The sequence below is a fragment of the Suricata suricatta genome, chromosome 8, assembly GCF_006229205.1.
Source record: "Suricata suricatta isolate VVHF042 chromosome 8, meerkat_22Aug2017_6uvM2_HiC, whole genome shotgun sequence".
Lineage (NCBI taxonomy): Eukaryota > Metazoa > Chordata > Mammalia > Carnivora > Herpestidae > Suricata > Suricata suricatta.
The window spans coordinates 108,931,955-108,949,157 of record NC_043707.1 but is presented as its reverse complement, the minus strand read 5'-3'; the positions used below and the strand labels follow the sequence as shown (position 1 = coordinate 108,949,157).

General features: G+C 44.7%; 1 protein-coding gene and 1 long non-coding RNA gene across 2 annotated transcripts; both read left to right on the top strand.

Annotated features, from left to right (window-relative positions):
• Positions 1-3,077: 3,077 nt before the first annotated feature.
• On the top strand, positions 3,078-5,209 carry LOC115299377. The gene is made up of 4 exons (XR_003912155.1): positions 3,078-3,213; positions 3,374-3,447; positions 4,427-4,536; positions 5,103-5,209. It is a non-coding gene; the product is annotated as an uncharacterized LOC115299377 (long non-coding RNA).
• A 151-nt stretch (positions 5,210-5,360) lies between these two features.
• On the top strand, positions 5,361-15,421 carry FAM183A (family with sequence similarity 183 member A). Its single transcript, XM_029948745.1, has 4 exons — positions 5,361-5,596; positions 9,089-9,148; positions 11,762-11,865; positions 15,229-15,421. The coding sequence occupies exons 1-4, from the start codon at positions 5,464-5,466 to the stop codon at positions 15,337-15,339; spliced, it is 408 nt and encodes a 135-aa protein (XP_029804605.1). The 5' UTR covers positions 5,361-5,463; the 3' UTR covers positions 15,340-15,421.
• The last annotated feature ends 1,782 nt before the right edge of the window (positions 15,422-17,203 follow it).

Genomic DNA, 17,203 nt, shown 5'->3' with positions numbered 1-17,203 from the left:
TAAGCATGCTAAAAAGTTGGTCAACCTCATTAGCTGGTAGAAAGATCCAAATTAAAGCCCTGATGGGATGGATGCCCAAGTATATGGTGAACAAAATGGTGGCACATGTGCCCCAAGACACCTCTATAAGAAATGGTCACACAGCGTTATTTGTAAGAGTCCATATTGATAGAGCCCACTCTCCATCGGGGTAGAATGAATAAATAAATTGTGGTATCGTCACAAAACTGAACAGTACACAGTAATGAAACCACGGCTATATGCAACAGCATAGATGAATTTCACAAAATATTGAGCAAAAGAACTCAAACACAAAGGCACATGTACCATATGATTCCATTTATATAACATGAAAAACTGGCCAAGTAATCTGTGGTGTTCCAAGTCAGGATAGCGGTTACCTTTGAGGAGAATGGGAAAGACAGTGTTCGGGGTCGGGGTGTATGTGAGAGAGGTCTCTGGAGTGCTGTTAGTTTTAGTGTCAGCTTCTGTGGTGGTTACCTGGACACACTTCGTGCTGAATCAGCATAAGCTGCCCCTTTCGGAAGAAAGCGCTTTGCTGTGTTTATGTGATGTTTCACAGTAAAAGATTTTGTTTTTATTTTTAAACATGAGTGCCTATCGAGAATCCTCGACTTACAACTGAGTTCTGCTGTTGTGGCGTCAGGCAGGAGGTGCAAGGGGCTCCCACAAACCCAGAGACTCTCCCCTTTCGCCTTCCCTCCCCATCTGCCAAATGCAGAGAGGAGATCATATGGTCTTTCTTTTTTATTTGTTAATATGGTAAATTGATATTTCCAAATACTAACCCAACCTTACATCTCTTCCATAAACTCCACTTGGCTATGGTATATTGTTCTTTTCATATATTGTTGGATACAATTTTCTAATAGTTAGTTAAGGCTTTTTACGTCTATGTTCATAAGGGTTATTTACCTTTAGTCTTCCTTTTTGTAATAATTTGTCTGGTTTCAGTGTTGACATATGCTGATCTCAAAATGAGTTAGAAAATGGGATGCCTGGCTGGCTCTGTCAGTGGAGCATGCAACTCTTGATCTCAGGGTTGTGAGTTCGAGCCTCGGGCTGGGGAGTTGTAGAGCTTACTTAAAAAATTTTTTAATTAAAAAATAAAAATAGCACATAAAATAATGATTTGGGAAATGCTTCTTTCACTTCTGTTTTCTGAGTTTGTGTGGAATTGGTAATTCCTACATATGTTTGCCAGATTGACCAGAGAAGCCATCTGGGCCATGTGGGAAATTTTTCAATTACAAACTGAATTTTTAAAAATAGATATAAAGCAATGCAGATTTCCTATATCTTTTCTTTTCCTTTTTTTCCATCTTTGTCAGTTCTGAAAATCTATGCCTTCACAGAAGTTACCCGTTTCATCTAAGTTTTAAAGTTTCTATTTGTTGTTTTTTCTCCTGGCTCTGGGTCACGTTTTCCTACTTCTTAACTGTCTGCTTTTCTAATAGTTTTTCATTGATGCTGTCTTTTGGGAATGTTAGTTACATTGTTGAGTGCTGGATTTTGTTGTATTTTTTTTAAGTTTTATTTACTTATTTGAGAGAGAGCATGAGCAAGGGAGGGTAAGAAAGAAGAAGAGAGAGAATCCCAAGCAGGCCCCATGCTGTCAGTGTGGAGCCCCATGCAGAGCTTGAACTCACGAACCTTGAGATCATGACCTGAGCCAAAATCAAGAGTCAGATGCTTTGCCAACTAAGCCACCCAGGCACCCTTGTTGTTTTCTTTAAAAGGTGTTAGAAATCTTTCCAGCAGGCCACTTGGCCACGTGTGGACTCAGGATCCACTTGATACTTTCAGATCTTTTTTGTGAGCTTTGTTGGGGAAAGGCTAGACCAACATTTCTCTAAGGCTGACTTAGTCTATTACTAAAGTAAAATTTACAGGGGCCTCTACCCAACACCTTCAACTAGGACTTTCCACCCGGTGTGGCCACAATGCACTTTTCTCTCCGTCCTGTGTGAGCTCTGGGAGGTGTTGGGTTCACAGCTCCCCAGTCATTCTTTCACTGAGTTTTGCCCTTAGTATCAGGCAAGACTCAAGGGGTTTCCATGCACATTTCTGGCTTTCCCTCCCTCTCTCTGCTGCCCCCCTCTCCAATTTCCTGCTCCACAATCGTCAGCCACCTTGCACTCCTGAACCTCAGTCTGTGTCTTCCCAACCAGGCAGTATCACCTGCTCTGCTTGGGTTTCCCTTCCCCGCGTATTTCAGAATGTGTCCCAGAGAGAAACGTGGAGTGACTGCAGTGTTCCTCTCACTTGTCTCCCTTCTCCCGAGGAATCATGGTCCAACGCCACTGGGAGCCCAGGGTCTGCATTTTGCCTAGTTGTTTGCAGCAAGAGAGAGCAAGCCCAGAAGGAGAAGTCTTGTTTTCTTATTTTACCCTCTAATTTGCCTCTCCAATCTCCTACATTCACTCTGTACCATGTAGACTCTGTCTTACACCATATACAATTGGTCTGTTTATAGCTTAAGTAATAATATTATATTTTAAACCTTAGTCTTTGATAGTTTTTTCAATGAGCACTGTTTTAAGCACTTACCACAGCAGTGATCTAATTTGTGGTTCTAACTGCTGCATAGCAGCTCACCAGCATACAACGTATGGCTCTTGATTTTTTTATTTTTTAATGTTTTTTTATTTATTTTTGAGAGACAGAGAGAGACAGCATGAGCAGGGGAAGGTCAGAGAGAGAGGGAGACACGAATCTGAAGACAGGCTCTGAGCTAGCTGTCAACACAGAGCCCAACGTGGGGCTCAAACCCACAAACTGCTGGATCATGACCTGAGCTGAAGTACAACGCTTAACCAACTGAGCCACTCAGGCGCCCCATCTCTTTATTTGTTAAGACACTTTATATGATAGGGATATCTATTTTTACTCTTTAATTTTTTCTTCATGAAAGTTTCATGCATTCTTTGTTAGGTTAGCTTCTAGATAATTCAGTTTGTTGCTAATGTGAATGGTGTTCTCTATTAAATTTTTCTTGTTGATTTCTGTGACTTAGGTTTCTGCATCTGCTCCCAATTGAGAGGTAATGCAGAAATTTTGAGAAAAATCTGCAACCTCAGACACTGGATGAGAAGCTAGAGAGCCAGACCATTATATATTTTCAACTCTACAGTTTTTTCAATACATAATTGGGGAGTTTAGAAGCACCCTGATGGCTTGGAATGGCCCAAGGTAAGCAGAAGCTAGCCCCAGAGAGTCACTGCACTGGCCTGTATTGGGCTGGGCTGCGGTGTGCTCAGAATCCATATGTGAGCACCTGGGAAACCTAATAATGTGGGGCTGGAGTGAAGAGGAGTTGAAGTTACAGTGACTCCCACCTCTCCTCCTTCAGAGCCTCCCCCAGCCCTAGCCCTAGCCCTGTGTGAAGGAAGGGACGCTGGACCACTGAGCCCAAGCTGAAGAAAGGTCAGTTTAGCAGGGGACAAATACTTCCGGAATGATGGTTCATTTCCACTTAGGCTTAGGAAGGTAGAGAAAACTTTATTTTTTTAAGTTGTTTTTTTTATTTTGAGAGACACAGAGACAATGTGAGTGGGGGAGGGGCAGAGATAGAGAGGGAGACAGAGAATCCCAAGCAGGCTCCACACTGTCAGTGCAGAACCCAATGCAGGGCTCAAACCCACAAATCTGTGAGATCATGACTGGAGCCAAAATCAAAAGTCAGATACTTAATCAATTGAGCCACCCAGGCACACTGGTAGTGAAAACTTTAGGAGGCTGCTTGAGCCTTTGCTAGAAAAACAGACACAGGGGCACTTGGGTGGCTCAGTTGGTTAAGCTTGTGACTTCACCTCAGGTCATGATCTCACAGTTGGTGGGTTCGAGCCCCCCATCTGGCTCTGTGCTGACAGCTCAGAGCCTGGAGCCTGCTTTGGATTCTGCCCTTCTGTGTTCTCTCTCTCTCTCTCTCTCTCTCTCTCTCTCTCTCTCTCACTCTCTCTCCCAAAGAAGTAAAACATTAAAAAAAAAAAAAGAAAAGAAAAAGGGACCCAAGTATGGCTCACAATGACAAGTAACAAAGGCACTTCTTTAGCTCAGCCATGGTATGATAAAATTTGTTTGCATTTCTTTATCATGTAAGGGTTTATGTAATGATGTAAGCAGAAGAAAATCACAGCACTAACTGATCAGACATCCAATCAGCTAGTAAACATTTACCAAATATCTATATCTGTCCATACTATGCCAGGTACTGGCAATGCAGAGATGGCCCAGCTACATTTCTCATTCTTAAGTAACTTACCTATTAAGAAAGAAGTTTAGTAAAGTGTTCTGGGAACTATAGATTGGGAGCAGAACATGGCACAGAAGAAAATTGGACTAGAGGCTATAGAGTCCAGAAAGGTTTTTGAAAGAAGATTACATGTGAGTTCATTATAAACAGGTGTTACCCACACAGACAAGGGGGAAAGAGCCTTCTAGGCCAAGGAGGAGGAACAGCAGGAGCTAAAAGAAGGAGCCATTAAGTATCTGGCTGGGTCCAGGAAACTGCAGGTGTGTCCATATAACTGATGTTTTCAACACCGAGTCCCAGACCTAAACATATCCAGGACCACACTATGTCCTGAATGAATGAATGGATAAATGCATGAAGCACTTAGTTGAAAAGTGCATGGGCTGGCAAGCTGTATTATACAAGGGATCTAGAGTTGTCAAATTCATAGAAAGATGTAAGTAAAGTAAAGTAAAGTAAAGTAAAATGGTAGTTGCCAGAGGCTAGGGGAGAGGGCCGTGGGGAGTTGTTTAATGGCTGTAAAATAAATCTGGAATTTGGTGTCACATAATGTGAACCCCTAAACTATTTAACACTAAACTATATCCTTAAAAGTGCTTCCATGGTAAATTTTATGTTATGTTTATCACAATTAAAATTTTTAACGACATAAAGTCCCCAAGTTACTTATATTAGGAAAGAGTTCTTGTCTATATCACATGGGATAAGAATAACTTGTCAGATTTGAAACTTCCTCTGTTTCGTGAGTTAGACCTTGAGAGTTTCGACTCTAGGCATCTGCTTTAAAAGGAGCAAGGTTTCTGACTCCTTCCAAAATCTTGTTTAGGGAATGACCGTCCAAGGTAAGGACCAGTCAAGCCCATTACTTCCTGGGTCTGCCGCAGGACGGCATCCTATCCTGGGGGTACGTAGTGGCGGTCCTAGTAACCAGTCTTGAGAAGCTAGGGAAGGAGAGTCGAACTTAGGGGTTCTTCGGGAGCAAGTGAGACAAGGAATAAGGTTTGTGGGGGGGAATGGGCGGGCTAGAAGGGGTCAGAAGGAGGTGACGCCTTATCCGGGAGGCGACCCCGTTGCCAGGAGACAGCGTGGGACGCCGTTGCCAGGAGACCGCCATCGGCCGCACCCGCAAGCGATCCGAGGGCAGTGAGAAGTAGTTGGACGCCTCTGATCCGAGTCCCGCCACAGCCATGGCCAGAAGCCAAAAGGAGAAGGTGATCACCGACGAGGTCCATCAGAACCAGATCCTGCGGGAATTGTACCTCAAAGAGCTTAGAACCCAGAAACTCTACACAGAGTACCACGTGAATCCCCTCCGCAAGGGTGAGGGACGATTGGGCGGAGGAGGGGGATAGGGGTGAGGGCCCTGGGGCTGGGGGTCAGAGGTGCGGGGCGCAGCACAGTAGGAGACCCCTTCTCTGACCTCGTCCCCCCTTCCTAGATTTCAGGACTCTTGGCTGTTGGGGGTGGGGGTTATCTCGCTCCACATCCCATCAAATACATTTATATATTAAATGCACAACCATCATGATTAAATAGTATTTTTGTGCTGCAAACTGGTGCAGCCACTCTGGAAACGGTATGGAGGTTCCTCGAAAGGTTAAAAATAGAACTACCCTATCACCCAGCAATTGCACTACTAGGTATTTGTCCAAAGGATACATGAGTGCTGATTCAAAGGGGCACATGCACCCCAATATTTATAGCAGCGCTGTGGACAATAAACAAGGTATGGAAAGAGCCCAAATGTCCATCCACAGATGAATGGATAGAGAAGATGTGGTATGTATATATACAATGGAGTATTACTCCATGATCAAAAAGAATGAAATCTTGCCATTTGCAACAATGCGGATGGAACTGGAGGGTATTATGCTAAGCGAAATTAGTCAGAGAAAGACAAATATCATATGACCTCACTCATATCTGGAATTTAAGATACAAAACAGATGAACATAGGGGAAGGAAAGCAAAAATAATATAAAAACAGGGAGGGAAACAAAACATAAGAGACGCTTACATACAAAGAACAAACTGATTGTTGCCGGAGAGGCTGTGGGTGGGAGGAGGGGCTAGATAGGCAAAGGGATTTAAGGAGGACACCTGTTGGGATGAGCACTAGGTGTTACATGTAGGGGAAGAATCACTGGATTCTACTTCTGAAATCATTGCTGCACTATGTGCTAAGTTGGATGTAAATTTAAAAAAATAATAACACCAAAAATAAATAAATACATACATAAACATTTAAAAAAATTGAAATGAAATTAACTTAAAAATAGTATCTTTGTTAAGCCTGAAAGGCTTTTAAAAATTTTGCTTTCAAAATATTATATTTTGTAGGGCTTTAGGTTTTGTTTTGCTCTGTGTTTTGGTTTGTTGTTAATAAGCTAGTTGTTTGTTTGTTTGTTTGTTTGTTTGTTTTCTCCAGGTTTCTAATAATGTCTTAGCCCTTCAGAAAGTTCAGGGGTAGTGGACTCAGGGCCCAGAGCGCGCCTCGATAAAATGGCCCTACCCCTGCTCTTCTCACTTGGCACATTCTTTGGGTGGTTGCATCTGGTTTGGTAACATCAGCTGCCCCTGAATACCTCTGGGTCTCAAAAGGAGCCCCAGATCCATGAACCCAACCACTGCCCAGCTCTCTTCCCCTGGACAAGCCATGGGCACCTCAGACCTGCCAGTTGGAAAACTGGGGGCATCCCACCTGCTGTTACTTCAGAATATCTTATTTGAGCAAAAGTTGCCACAACCGTTTTCTCTCCCATGTTAGTAGCCTAGAAGTCATCCTCAATCTCTCTCTCCCTCACTTCCTCTCATCTCTACTTCTCCTCACTTCCTTCCACCCTCTAATTAGGGCCTGAGTCCACTTCTCAAGCCTCCCCCCACCCCAAGCCTCCTCACTTCTGTCTGCACTGATCTGATGGGCTCCTAAGTACCCTCTTCCCCCAAGCCCTCTCCACCCCCCTCCCTTCCATCCTCCATAGCCCCCTCCCCTAGCTGGAGCTATGCTTAAAGTGAGTTCCATCCCACCATTCCCTCTATAAAATCCTCAGTGGCCCACAGCTTCTCAATTGAGGTTTACCCCAGTCAGTATGGAAGACCCCTGTGGATCTGGCTCTGCTGCCCACCCAGTCTCATTGGGACTCCCCTCCCCAGCCACACAGTGCTCCTTTAATAAATATTTTAGTGCCCACTCTGCACCAGCCACACGCTCCCTCCTCTCTCACCATGTCAAAATAAAACGGATTTCCTAAATACATCACACCATTCCCCCACCTCATTACCTTCATAATCATTGTTTCTTCTTCCAGATTTTCTCCCCCAACTTCCAGGCCTAATAAACAGTAGTCCACCCCAGCTCAGCTCTGCAGAGAAAATGTAATGTCATTTTCCAAACAAAAATTTTATATATTTGACATGTACAACATGATATTTTGATATACGTACGCAGAGTGAAATGCTTATACCAGTCAAGCTAAATAGCATACCCATCTCCTCACAGTTACCCTGTGTATGTTTGTGTGCCCACACGTGTGTGTGTGTGTGTGTGTGTGTGTGTGTGTGGTGTGAGAGTGCAGACAATGTAATGTCTTCATTTTGCTCATAACTAATCTAGTTTTCCTCTGGAGCTCCCAACCACTAATTTCAGGAACGCAAATTAACCATCCAGTTCTATTTAAACTTGGTCCATTCCCACAACTTAAATAATCCTTTCAGACAACACTCAGGCTCTCTAGCTCTCCTGGCTCATGTTCCTTGGGCACTTGATTCATGTGATCCATTGGGACAAAGTGAGGAAATATTAGAACTTGTATTTGTGCTAGAATTTGTATTATGTTTACTTTTAGGTGTAAAGAAAAAGTATACTGCTCATAGTACGTGGAGACTATGTAAATATACGTGTATTAGGCACGTGCTCAGAAGGTTTTACTAGTAGGAGTCTGAGGCAAAAAATCACTTGGGAGACCACTGGTTCCTTCTGGCCTCTGCTCATTTCCTCCTACTCTCCCCCCAGCTCACTGAATTTCTCTGGCCTTCTCGATGTTTCTCAAACTCACCAAGCTCACTCTCAGATTTTCCCCACATGTCCTCACACAGCACATTCCCTCACTTCGTTTGAAACTCTGCTCTAATGTGTCTCCTTAGAGATCCGGCACCTCCACCCCCCACCCCACCATCAACTCTGCCCATGTTAAATGCTGTACTTTCTACATCTCACTTATTTGGGCCCAAATATTTATTTGTCTATTGTCTTTCACCACAAATAGAAGATCAGCACAGGAACCTTCTCTGTTTTGGGCCCTATCTCCAGTGCACCGGTAATTAAGGGTTGAATGGATGTCTGTGGATTCTGCTCCTCTGTTTTCACATAGTCTTCTGTTTATCAGTATGTGTCCAGCCTTGTTTGGTGGCCTGGTGTGTCTGCATCCCTGTAGACCACCACTGTTTGCAAGAACCTTCTGTAATGATGAAAACATTCTGTATCTATACTGCCCAAAATCGTAGCCATTAGCCGCATGTGGCTACTGAGCACTTGAAATGTGGCTAGTGTGCCTATGGAATGGATTCCTGACTGGTATTTAATTTTAACTTTTCAAATTCAAGTAGCTACATGTGGCTGGTGGCCACCATGCTGGACAATGCCACTCCAGATTGTGAGTTCCTTGCAGGCCTTATTGCCTGGTGCCCAGCACAATATCTGACATGTGGCCGACCCTCAGAAAATAGTCAGAAGATGCCTGGCCTAGGGTGGGTCTTCGAGAAGGCAGGGCATGAATGTTTTAATGTGAGCCTGTGATGCTGTTTTTTTTCTAGTTCACACAATCACAAGAAAGCCCATGTCTTGGCATGATAACCTGGAGGAACCTAAAGATGGTAAGTTCCAGGGTTTATGAACACCACTGAGATAGAGCACAGATGGGCAGCTGTCTCAGGACAGTGGTACCTTGGGGCAGCCCTTTGATCATCTGAAAATTGGTCTCACACTCATGAGGCTGATTGGAGACTGACATACTCAACCATATAGCCAGTTCATTAATGGCCAAGCCAAGAAAATTTCTCCTAATGGCTTTGGCACTGCATTCATTCACCAAACATCTTTACTGTTACAAGCAGAGGTTCTGAAGTCATATTGAGTTCAAATCCTGATTCTGCCACTCATTAGCTGTGACTTTGGGTGCATTTATTAACCTCTCAGACCCTATCCCTCACGGTTGTTGTGAGATTAACAAAGTAATGCAAGTGCTTAGAACAGTATCTGGTACACGGTGATCAGGAAATGCTATTAGTTTCATTATTACCGTGAGACAGTCACTATGATGAGGCTGAGGGGTAGAGACCTCACACCATAGTGAAGGGGACAGATGAGGAAGTCAGGAGTAAAATTGGGATGGCAACAACACAGAAAACAAGTGCCCTAGTCCAACAGTGGGGTTCTAGGAAGTCTTCTTGGAGGGGATGATAACATGGTGAGGTGGAGGAGGTCAGGCATAGGAGACTGGAAGGACATTCTCAGTTACATGGAAAGGCACAGAAATGACAGACACCAGCAGGGCCCAAGACCTGCGGGTAGTTGTCGCGGCCCGCCGTGACAATCTGAAAAGAGACCCGAGGCAAGGGAATGAGGAAGAAAGAGGAGACAGAAAGTCAGGGGACGGGAGGGACACTCAGAGCCATTGCACCAAAAGTGTCATTCTTTATTAGCAGTTTGTAGCTTTTATACAATAACCACAGGAGCTACTGTCGAATAAGCAAAGCATAAAAATAGGCTAAGTTCCTTATTTTCCAGACTGTCCCCCTTGTGACCCTGCTTGCTAAAGCATACTCCCTATGACCTCATGGAAGGATGAGAACTCTCAAGGGATAAGGAGGAGGAATTGTGGTAGACCCTTATTTTTAAAGGTCAGGGGCTGACCGGACCTCAGCATTTAACCACATCAGGGGCACGTGTGCAGGGCGCATGGAAGAGTCCCGAGAGCTGTTGCTCTACTTGTGGGAGGGTGCTTCCCCTTGACAAGAAGGGGAACTTCCCTCTAAGGAGCTATAGTTCGACCGGTCACTCCTCCTGTGCTGCCGCTTCCCACAGGTAGTTTGGCATGGCTGCAACATACAAGTGGGTGGGGCCGTGCTCAGGAATGATGGAAGAGAAGTAATTTGATAGAAAGCCTAATCCTTCTTGGCAAGCCCTCCTCCCTCCCCTGTGCCTTCTTAGAGCAGAATTAGTTGGAGGAAAGATGTAAGGTTTATGTAGGAGGTCAGAGTAGGAAGGTGGGGGGGGTAAGAGGAGGGAGGATCTCATAGCATAGTGAGACAGACAAGAGACTGATAGAGCGTCATCAGAGGAATTAAGGGTTCCATCTACAGTGAAGAAGCCAGCCCAGCTAGAGAAAAGGAGAGGATTTGGGAACTTGCAGCAATAAGGAAAATAGCAAGTGGTGAGGGGCCTGAAAGCTAGGCAGGAGTTGATTGCTAACTGCTTATATTAAGGATAAGCTCAACGCAATGCCAGCCCTTTATCAACATTCTTTCATCCATTCTCAGTCATCTTGCTGAGGTAGATATTTGCCTCCCATCTTACAGATGAGCAAAGTGAGGTCTGGAGAAGTTAAACCACCTGTCAGGCCAGTAGTGGAAGGGCCAGGAATGTCTGACTACGAAGCCCAAGTTCTTCCCGTTGTCAAACTGCCTCTCTCAAATTGAGGCTTGGTAGGTAGAAATTGAAAGATGAAGGCTTTTTAAGTCCTCAAGCTGTGGAGTTACAAACACGTGTGGGGGTGGCAAGCCATGCATGTCGCAGTACGAAGGATCTGACCTTTTATAAGCCTCCACCTCTCTCTGCCACAGCCACACTGGCCCAGCTTGCTCATGCCTCAGGGCCTTTGTTCTTGCTGGCTGTACTGTGGTTTTCCTCTGGCTCTACCTCAGGGCTGGCTCTTGCTTGGCATCTAGAGAGACTTCCCCTCACCATCCTGTCTAAAATAGCCACCCTTGACAGGTGGTGGTGATGGTGGAGGGCACTTGAGGGGAAGAGCACTGGGTGTTGTATGGAAAACAATTTGACAATAAAATATTATGGAAAAATGAAAAAAAAATAAAAAAATAAAAAAATAAAAAGTAAAAAAAGTAAAATAGCCACCCTTGCCTCCAAGTGCCCTTTCGCCTCCCCCCTTTACACAGCTAACACTGCTATAACCATCAGGTTTATCTGTCCTCTTGTGTATTGTGTCCCCTGTCCCCCCACCTAGACCACAAGCTCCAGGAGAGAAGGAAGTATAACTGTCAAACTGTTCTACCTCCAGGGTCCAGAACAGTGCCTGGCACAGAGCTTGTGCTCAAGAAATATTTGCTGAGAGTTGAGCTTTGCAAGGCCTTGGCAGGCCCCTGAGGCCATGTGTCGTGTCTCCAAGGAAGGATGTGGCCAAAGTAAAGAGCACGGGAGCTCCTGGTCCCAAAGCCTTCCTCCTGCATAACTCATGCTTCATCTCCCAGACAGGTTTCTAAATCTTATTCACCACACTGCCCAGTCCCCAAGGAAGAAATACCCACAGACACAGACTGAAAGCCAAGAAATCGGATGGGACTCAGAGCCCTTGGTAAGTGTGGTTCCTTTACTTAGGAAGCCCAGAGGCAGCAGAGCTGGTGGCTGAGAGTGGTATATGAAGCCAGACTGGCTGGGTTTCCACTCTGGTTACCCCTTCCTAGATGTGTGGCCTTGGGCAAGTGACTAAGCTCTTTCATGACTCCATTTCCTCACTGTAGAATGGAGACATTACAGATATCACCTCATAGGGTTGCTATGAGGATTAGAGGAGGTAGTATTTGTAAGGTGCTGTGAACAGTGCCTAATACATAGAAACTGCTAAGTAAGTGTTGACCAAAGGTGCTGGTGACTGCCCAAGTTTGCTATACCAGTTTTTAGTAGGGCAGTCTTGGGCAGGTCACATAACGTCATAGAGTTCATCCCCTCATCTGTAAAATGGGAATACTAGTAACAACACATACCTCATTTGAGTGGAAGGGGACCAGGAGCTGCGAGGAGCCCAGGAAATGTAATTGTCAGCTCACTGTCACCAAAAATGAGCTAGGGCTTCTGTTACTGAGGAAGAAATGCAGGTTTCGAAGAAACAATTTTAAGAACTCCCTGCCATGTTTGTCTTTGAACTCGCTCATGTGTTTTGTCACTTAGAAAGTTTTAGTTTTTAAGTAGCCAAATGTGCCAGTCTTTTCCCTCACAGTTTCTGGGGTTTGTGTCTTGCTTAGGAAAACACCTTTGCTATCCAGAGTTGCAAAATAGATAGCTTTCCTTTTGGGGGGCTAGATTTTCCCCCAAGCTGTTGTGTCTTTTTAACACTTGGCATTTAGACCATCTGTGTATTTTGCACTTAATGTGAAGCTGGAGACACTGTTCGCCAGCCTTACAGTAGCTTCCTTCATTACCTCAAAGGCACCCTTGCACATCCTGTATCCTTAGTTTACTGTCCCTGCAGCCTATCTCCCAACTTCTAGCCTGCACTTCTTGGAGAGTCCTACTCATACTTCAGGACCACTCAGGAGTCACCTCTTTATAAAGTCCCATTATAAAAGCCTCTGACTCCCCACTAGGTAGAGTTGGGCACGTTCCCAGGGCATTTTTGTAGCATCATCATGTCTCCTGCTCCTATACCATTCAGCTCAATTCTGTGCATCAGTATAGATGGCTCTGGAGCCAGCAGCCAGAGTTCAAATCCCAGCTCCACTGCTTTCTAGCTATGAAAACTGAACCTCTCAGCTTCCATTTACCCACCTTAAAATGGGGTTAATAATATGGACACTTGAAGGTTTGTTGTAGGGATTAACTGTTGTGCTGCAGTTCCCAGCACATAGTAAGTGCTCAATAAATGTAGACTGCTATGATGTGGGTTAGAAGAAATAGAAAGGAGAGCTCGTAGCCCAATCAGGAACCAATGGGGTGTGTCTCCTGGCCCCTTGGCTTGATCCCAAGTGTCTTCCTCTGCTGAGTAATTTTCCAGTGTGCACCCTTCCCAAGAACTGCCTACATCCTGTAGTTCTTGAATTTCTGCTGCTGGGCCTGGTCTTCTTGGCTATTTACACAGCTCTAGTCTGGGGCACGTGGCTCTGCGGGGAGACTACTACAGGGAGATTGGAATAAATGGCTGAGTGATAATGAATGAATGAGTGAATGAATGAATGACAGTAAATAGCTGCTCACTCAAAACAGTTCGTCTTCAGATGTGGGGCATTGTTCTAGAGAGGAGACTGGGAGACAAGGAGTGGGTCCAGCAGGAGCCCCCACCTCCACAAGGGGGAGTCCAAGAGAGCGAGTCTCAAAGGGACAGAGGAGGAGGATGGGCGGGGGACTAACTCATAGTGAATACATATTTTTCCTCTGTAATATGTACTCTGTATGTATGTGGAAATGCATTTTTTATTTCCTTTTTTCAAATTAATTAATTTTTAATTTACTTCCAAGTTAGTTCGCATATAGTGCAATCTTCTCTATCCATTCATCTGTGGATGGACATTTGGGATCTTTCCATCTTTCCATACCTTGGCTATTGTTGATAGCACTGCTATAAATATTGAGGTACATGTGCCACTTCGAAACAGCACACCTGGATCCCTTGAATAAATACCAGTAGTTCAATTGCTGGGTCATAGAATCATTCTATTTTTAACTTCTTGAGGAACCTCCATACTGTTTTCCAGAGTGGCTGCACCAGTTTGCATTCCCACCAGCTGTGCAAAAGAGATCCTCTTTCTCCGCATCCTCGCCAATGTCTGTTGTTGCCTGAGTTGTTAATGTCAGCCATTCTGACTGGTGTGAGGTGGTATCTCATTGTGGTTTTGATTTGTATTTCACTGATAATGAGTAGTGTTGAGTATTTTTTCAAGTGTCTGTTAGCCATCTGGATGTCTTCTTTGGAGAAGTGCCTATTCACATCTTTTGCCCATTTCTTCACTGGATTATTTAATTTTGGGGGTTTGGGGTTGATAAGTTCTTTATAGATTTTGGATACTAACCCTCTATCTGGTATGTCATGTGCAAATATCTTCTTCCATTCCTTCAGTTGCCTTTTAGTTTTGCTGATTGTTTCCTTTGCTGTGCAGAAGATTTTTCTCTTGATGAGGTCCCAATAGTTTATTTTTGCCATCACTGTGGAGTTGCAAGGGGTCTGCAAATATGCCAGGCCTGTTCATCATTACAAACCTAGGGACAATGCCATTAGATGGCAATGCTGGCATAGTAAGAAAGTATTCCACCCCCAAAATTAGATCCAGGTGTTGTGCAACCATAAAAGGTAATTAGGCTGGAGTGTCAGAGTGATACAGCTTGGGACCAAAGAATCGATCAGACCTAACTTAACTTAGGACTTCCTGCCCCCTAGCAGGGCCTCACCCTGGACTAGCAGAGAACCCCAATCCCAATACTGGGACACTGGAGAAGCCATACTTGAGTATCTCTCAGCTTCTGCTGTCCTAGTAACATTTGATGAAAACGTATCCTTTCAGTTAATTTCATAAATTAATCTTCTAGCTTCCATAAGATTTATGTGTCAGAGTGCTTGCTCTTAGTTCCCTGTGTGACTACTTCAACAACATCCATGCCTTTGTTCAACAAATGTGTACGGAATCCCTAGTGTTGCTGGCCAGTGTTCTTGGTGCCAGGATAGGCAGTGATGCCACCGATACAGGACCTGCCCTCGTGGGGCATCCATTCCAGTAGTCCACAGGGGTAGCCTTCAACTCAGGCCTGGGAAGGGCAAGAGCAGCCAGGTGCATATAGGTACTCTCATTCAGTCCTGCAACTGTTTTGATGCAATTGCTGTCATCTCCTTTTCCCAAACAAGGTTGAGCAAAGAAAAGCCTCCACTGCTTTTGGGGCCCAGGTCCATCCAACTTCAGACCCATGTCGTTCCCCAGAGGCTTCCTTCTGACACCTACGTTCTCCTCTCTAGGTCAACCCGGAACGTGATGATCGCAGGCTGAACCACTTCAGAGTCTACAACGACATCACTCTGTACAAGGCCAAAATGTGGAGCCTGGGAGAAGATGATCGCCGCAAATAGTGTTCCAGAGGTGACAGCAGCCCTGACTTCAATACCTAATGTGTGTGCTGCCTGGATAAGTAAAAATTATTTTTAAGCCACAGTCTGACTCTTCCTATTCTGTGTCTCACATTTCTCCTTTCTGCCCAAGTCCACTGGTTCAAATCCTTAATCTTAAAACTGGTGGCAGAATTCCAGTTTAAGATGCATATACCAGTCAGAGTCGCTAAAATGAACAAATAAAGAGACTATAGATGCTGGCAAGGGTGTGGAGAAACAGGCACCCTCCTACACTGTTGGTGGGAATGTAAACTGGTGCAGCCACTCTGGAAAACAGTGTGGAGGCTCCTCAAAAAACTATCAATAGAACCCTCCTATGACCAGCAATAGCACTGCTAGGGATTTACCCAGGGGATACAGAAGGGCTGATGCATAGGAGCACAGGTACCCCAATGTTCATAGCGGCACTTTCTACAATAGCCAAATCATGGAAAGAGCCTAAATGTCCATCAACTGATGACTGAATCAAGAAGATGTGGTATATATATACAATGGAGTACTATATGGCAATGAGGAAGAATGAAATATGGCCATTAGTAGCAAAGGGCATGGACCTTGAGGGTGTCATGCTAAGTGAAATAAGTCAGGCAGAGAAGGATAGATACCATGTGTTTGCACTCATAGGTCTAACAGGAGAAACCTAACAGGACCATAGGGAGAGGAAGGGGGAAAGAGAGCAGGGGAGAGTGAGGGACACAGATCAAGGGAGACTACTGAATACTGAAAATGAACCATGGACTGAAGGGGGAGGGGTCATGGTGGGGGGCACTTGTGGGAAGCACTGGGTGTTATATGGAAACCAATTTGACAATAAACTATTAAAAATAAATTAAAAAAAGAAATTATGTTTCTCAAGCATGCATCTCACCTATATTTTATGTAATTATTCAATTAATATCTGTCTCCTATGTAACAGGCATGGAACTAGACACTGGCACAAATTCTTAACCCTAATGTAGTACTTAGTTTACAATAGATGCTTAATTAAAGTTTACCTAACAACAACAACAACAAATGCATATAGTACTTCCTCTGCCTCCCCAGACCCCAATAAAGGATAGTAAAAGGAAAATAAAGGTACAGATGCCCAAAAGAGAGAATGGGAGGGGAACATCAGCAACCAAGAAGACTGAAGACATATTTAGAAGATGGGAAGCTGATGGAGGAAGGTGAGGAAATCACAAAGGGGACATGCCGAATGGGACACCTCAGAGCACAGAGCCCTGGAGAGAGGTTCAGGACTCAGAGAGAGGGTGGGAAGCAGGGGACTGAAAATGGACATTGGTAGGGAGACCCTCTCCCTCACACACCAGCCAGACATGTAACACCTCATACAGTGGAGAAACGGGAAAAGTATCAGGGACACAAAGTAAAACATAGGGTAGGAGTGAAGTGTGACGCTACCAACAATGAAAATCTGTGAAAGTAAGATTGAACCCCTCGTCCACACATATATTGCACTTTTACCCTGGGTCTGAAGCTGGAAGGTTCGTCTCTGGAAAAACAAAATGGCTCTAAAGAACCCCATGTAGTACCACTTGAAGGTCCTGTCAAAAAAAGTGCTGGTGGGATGGAGGTGGTTCAGTCAGTTAAGCGGCTGACTGTGGTTTGGGTCATGATCTCGCAGTTCATGAGTTTGAGTCCTGCGTCGGGCTCTGTGCTGACAGCTCAGAGCCTGGAGCCTGCTTCGGATTCTGTGTCTCCCTCTCTCTCTGTCCTCCTGCTAACGCTGTCTCTCTGTCTCTCAAAATTAAACATTAAAAAAATTTTTAAAGTGCTGGGGTGGGGAGATGGTGGTGGTAGTGGTGGTGGTGGTGGTGGTGGT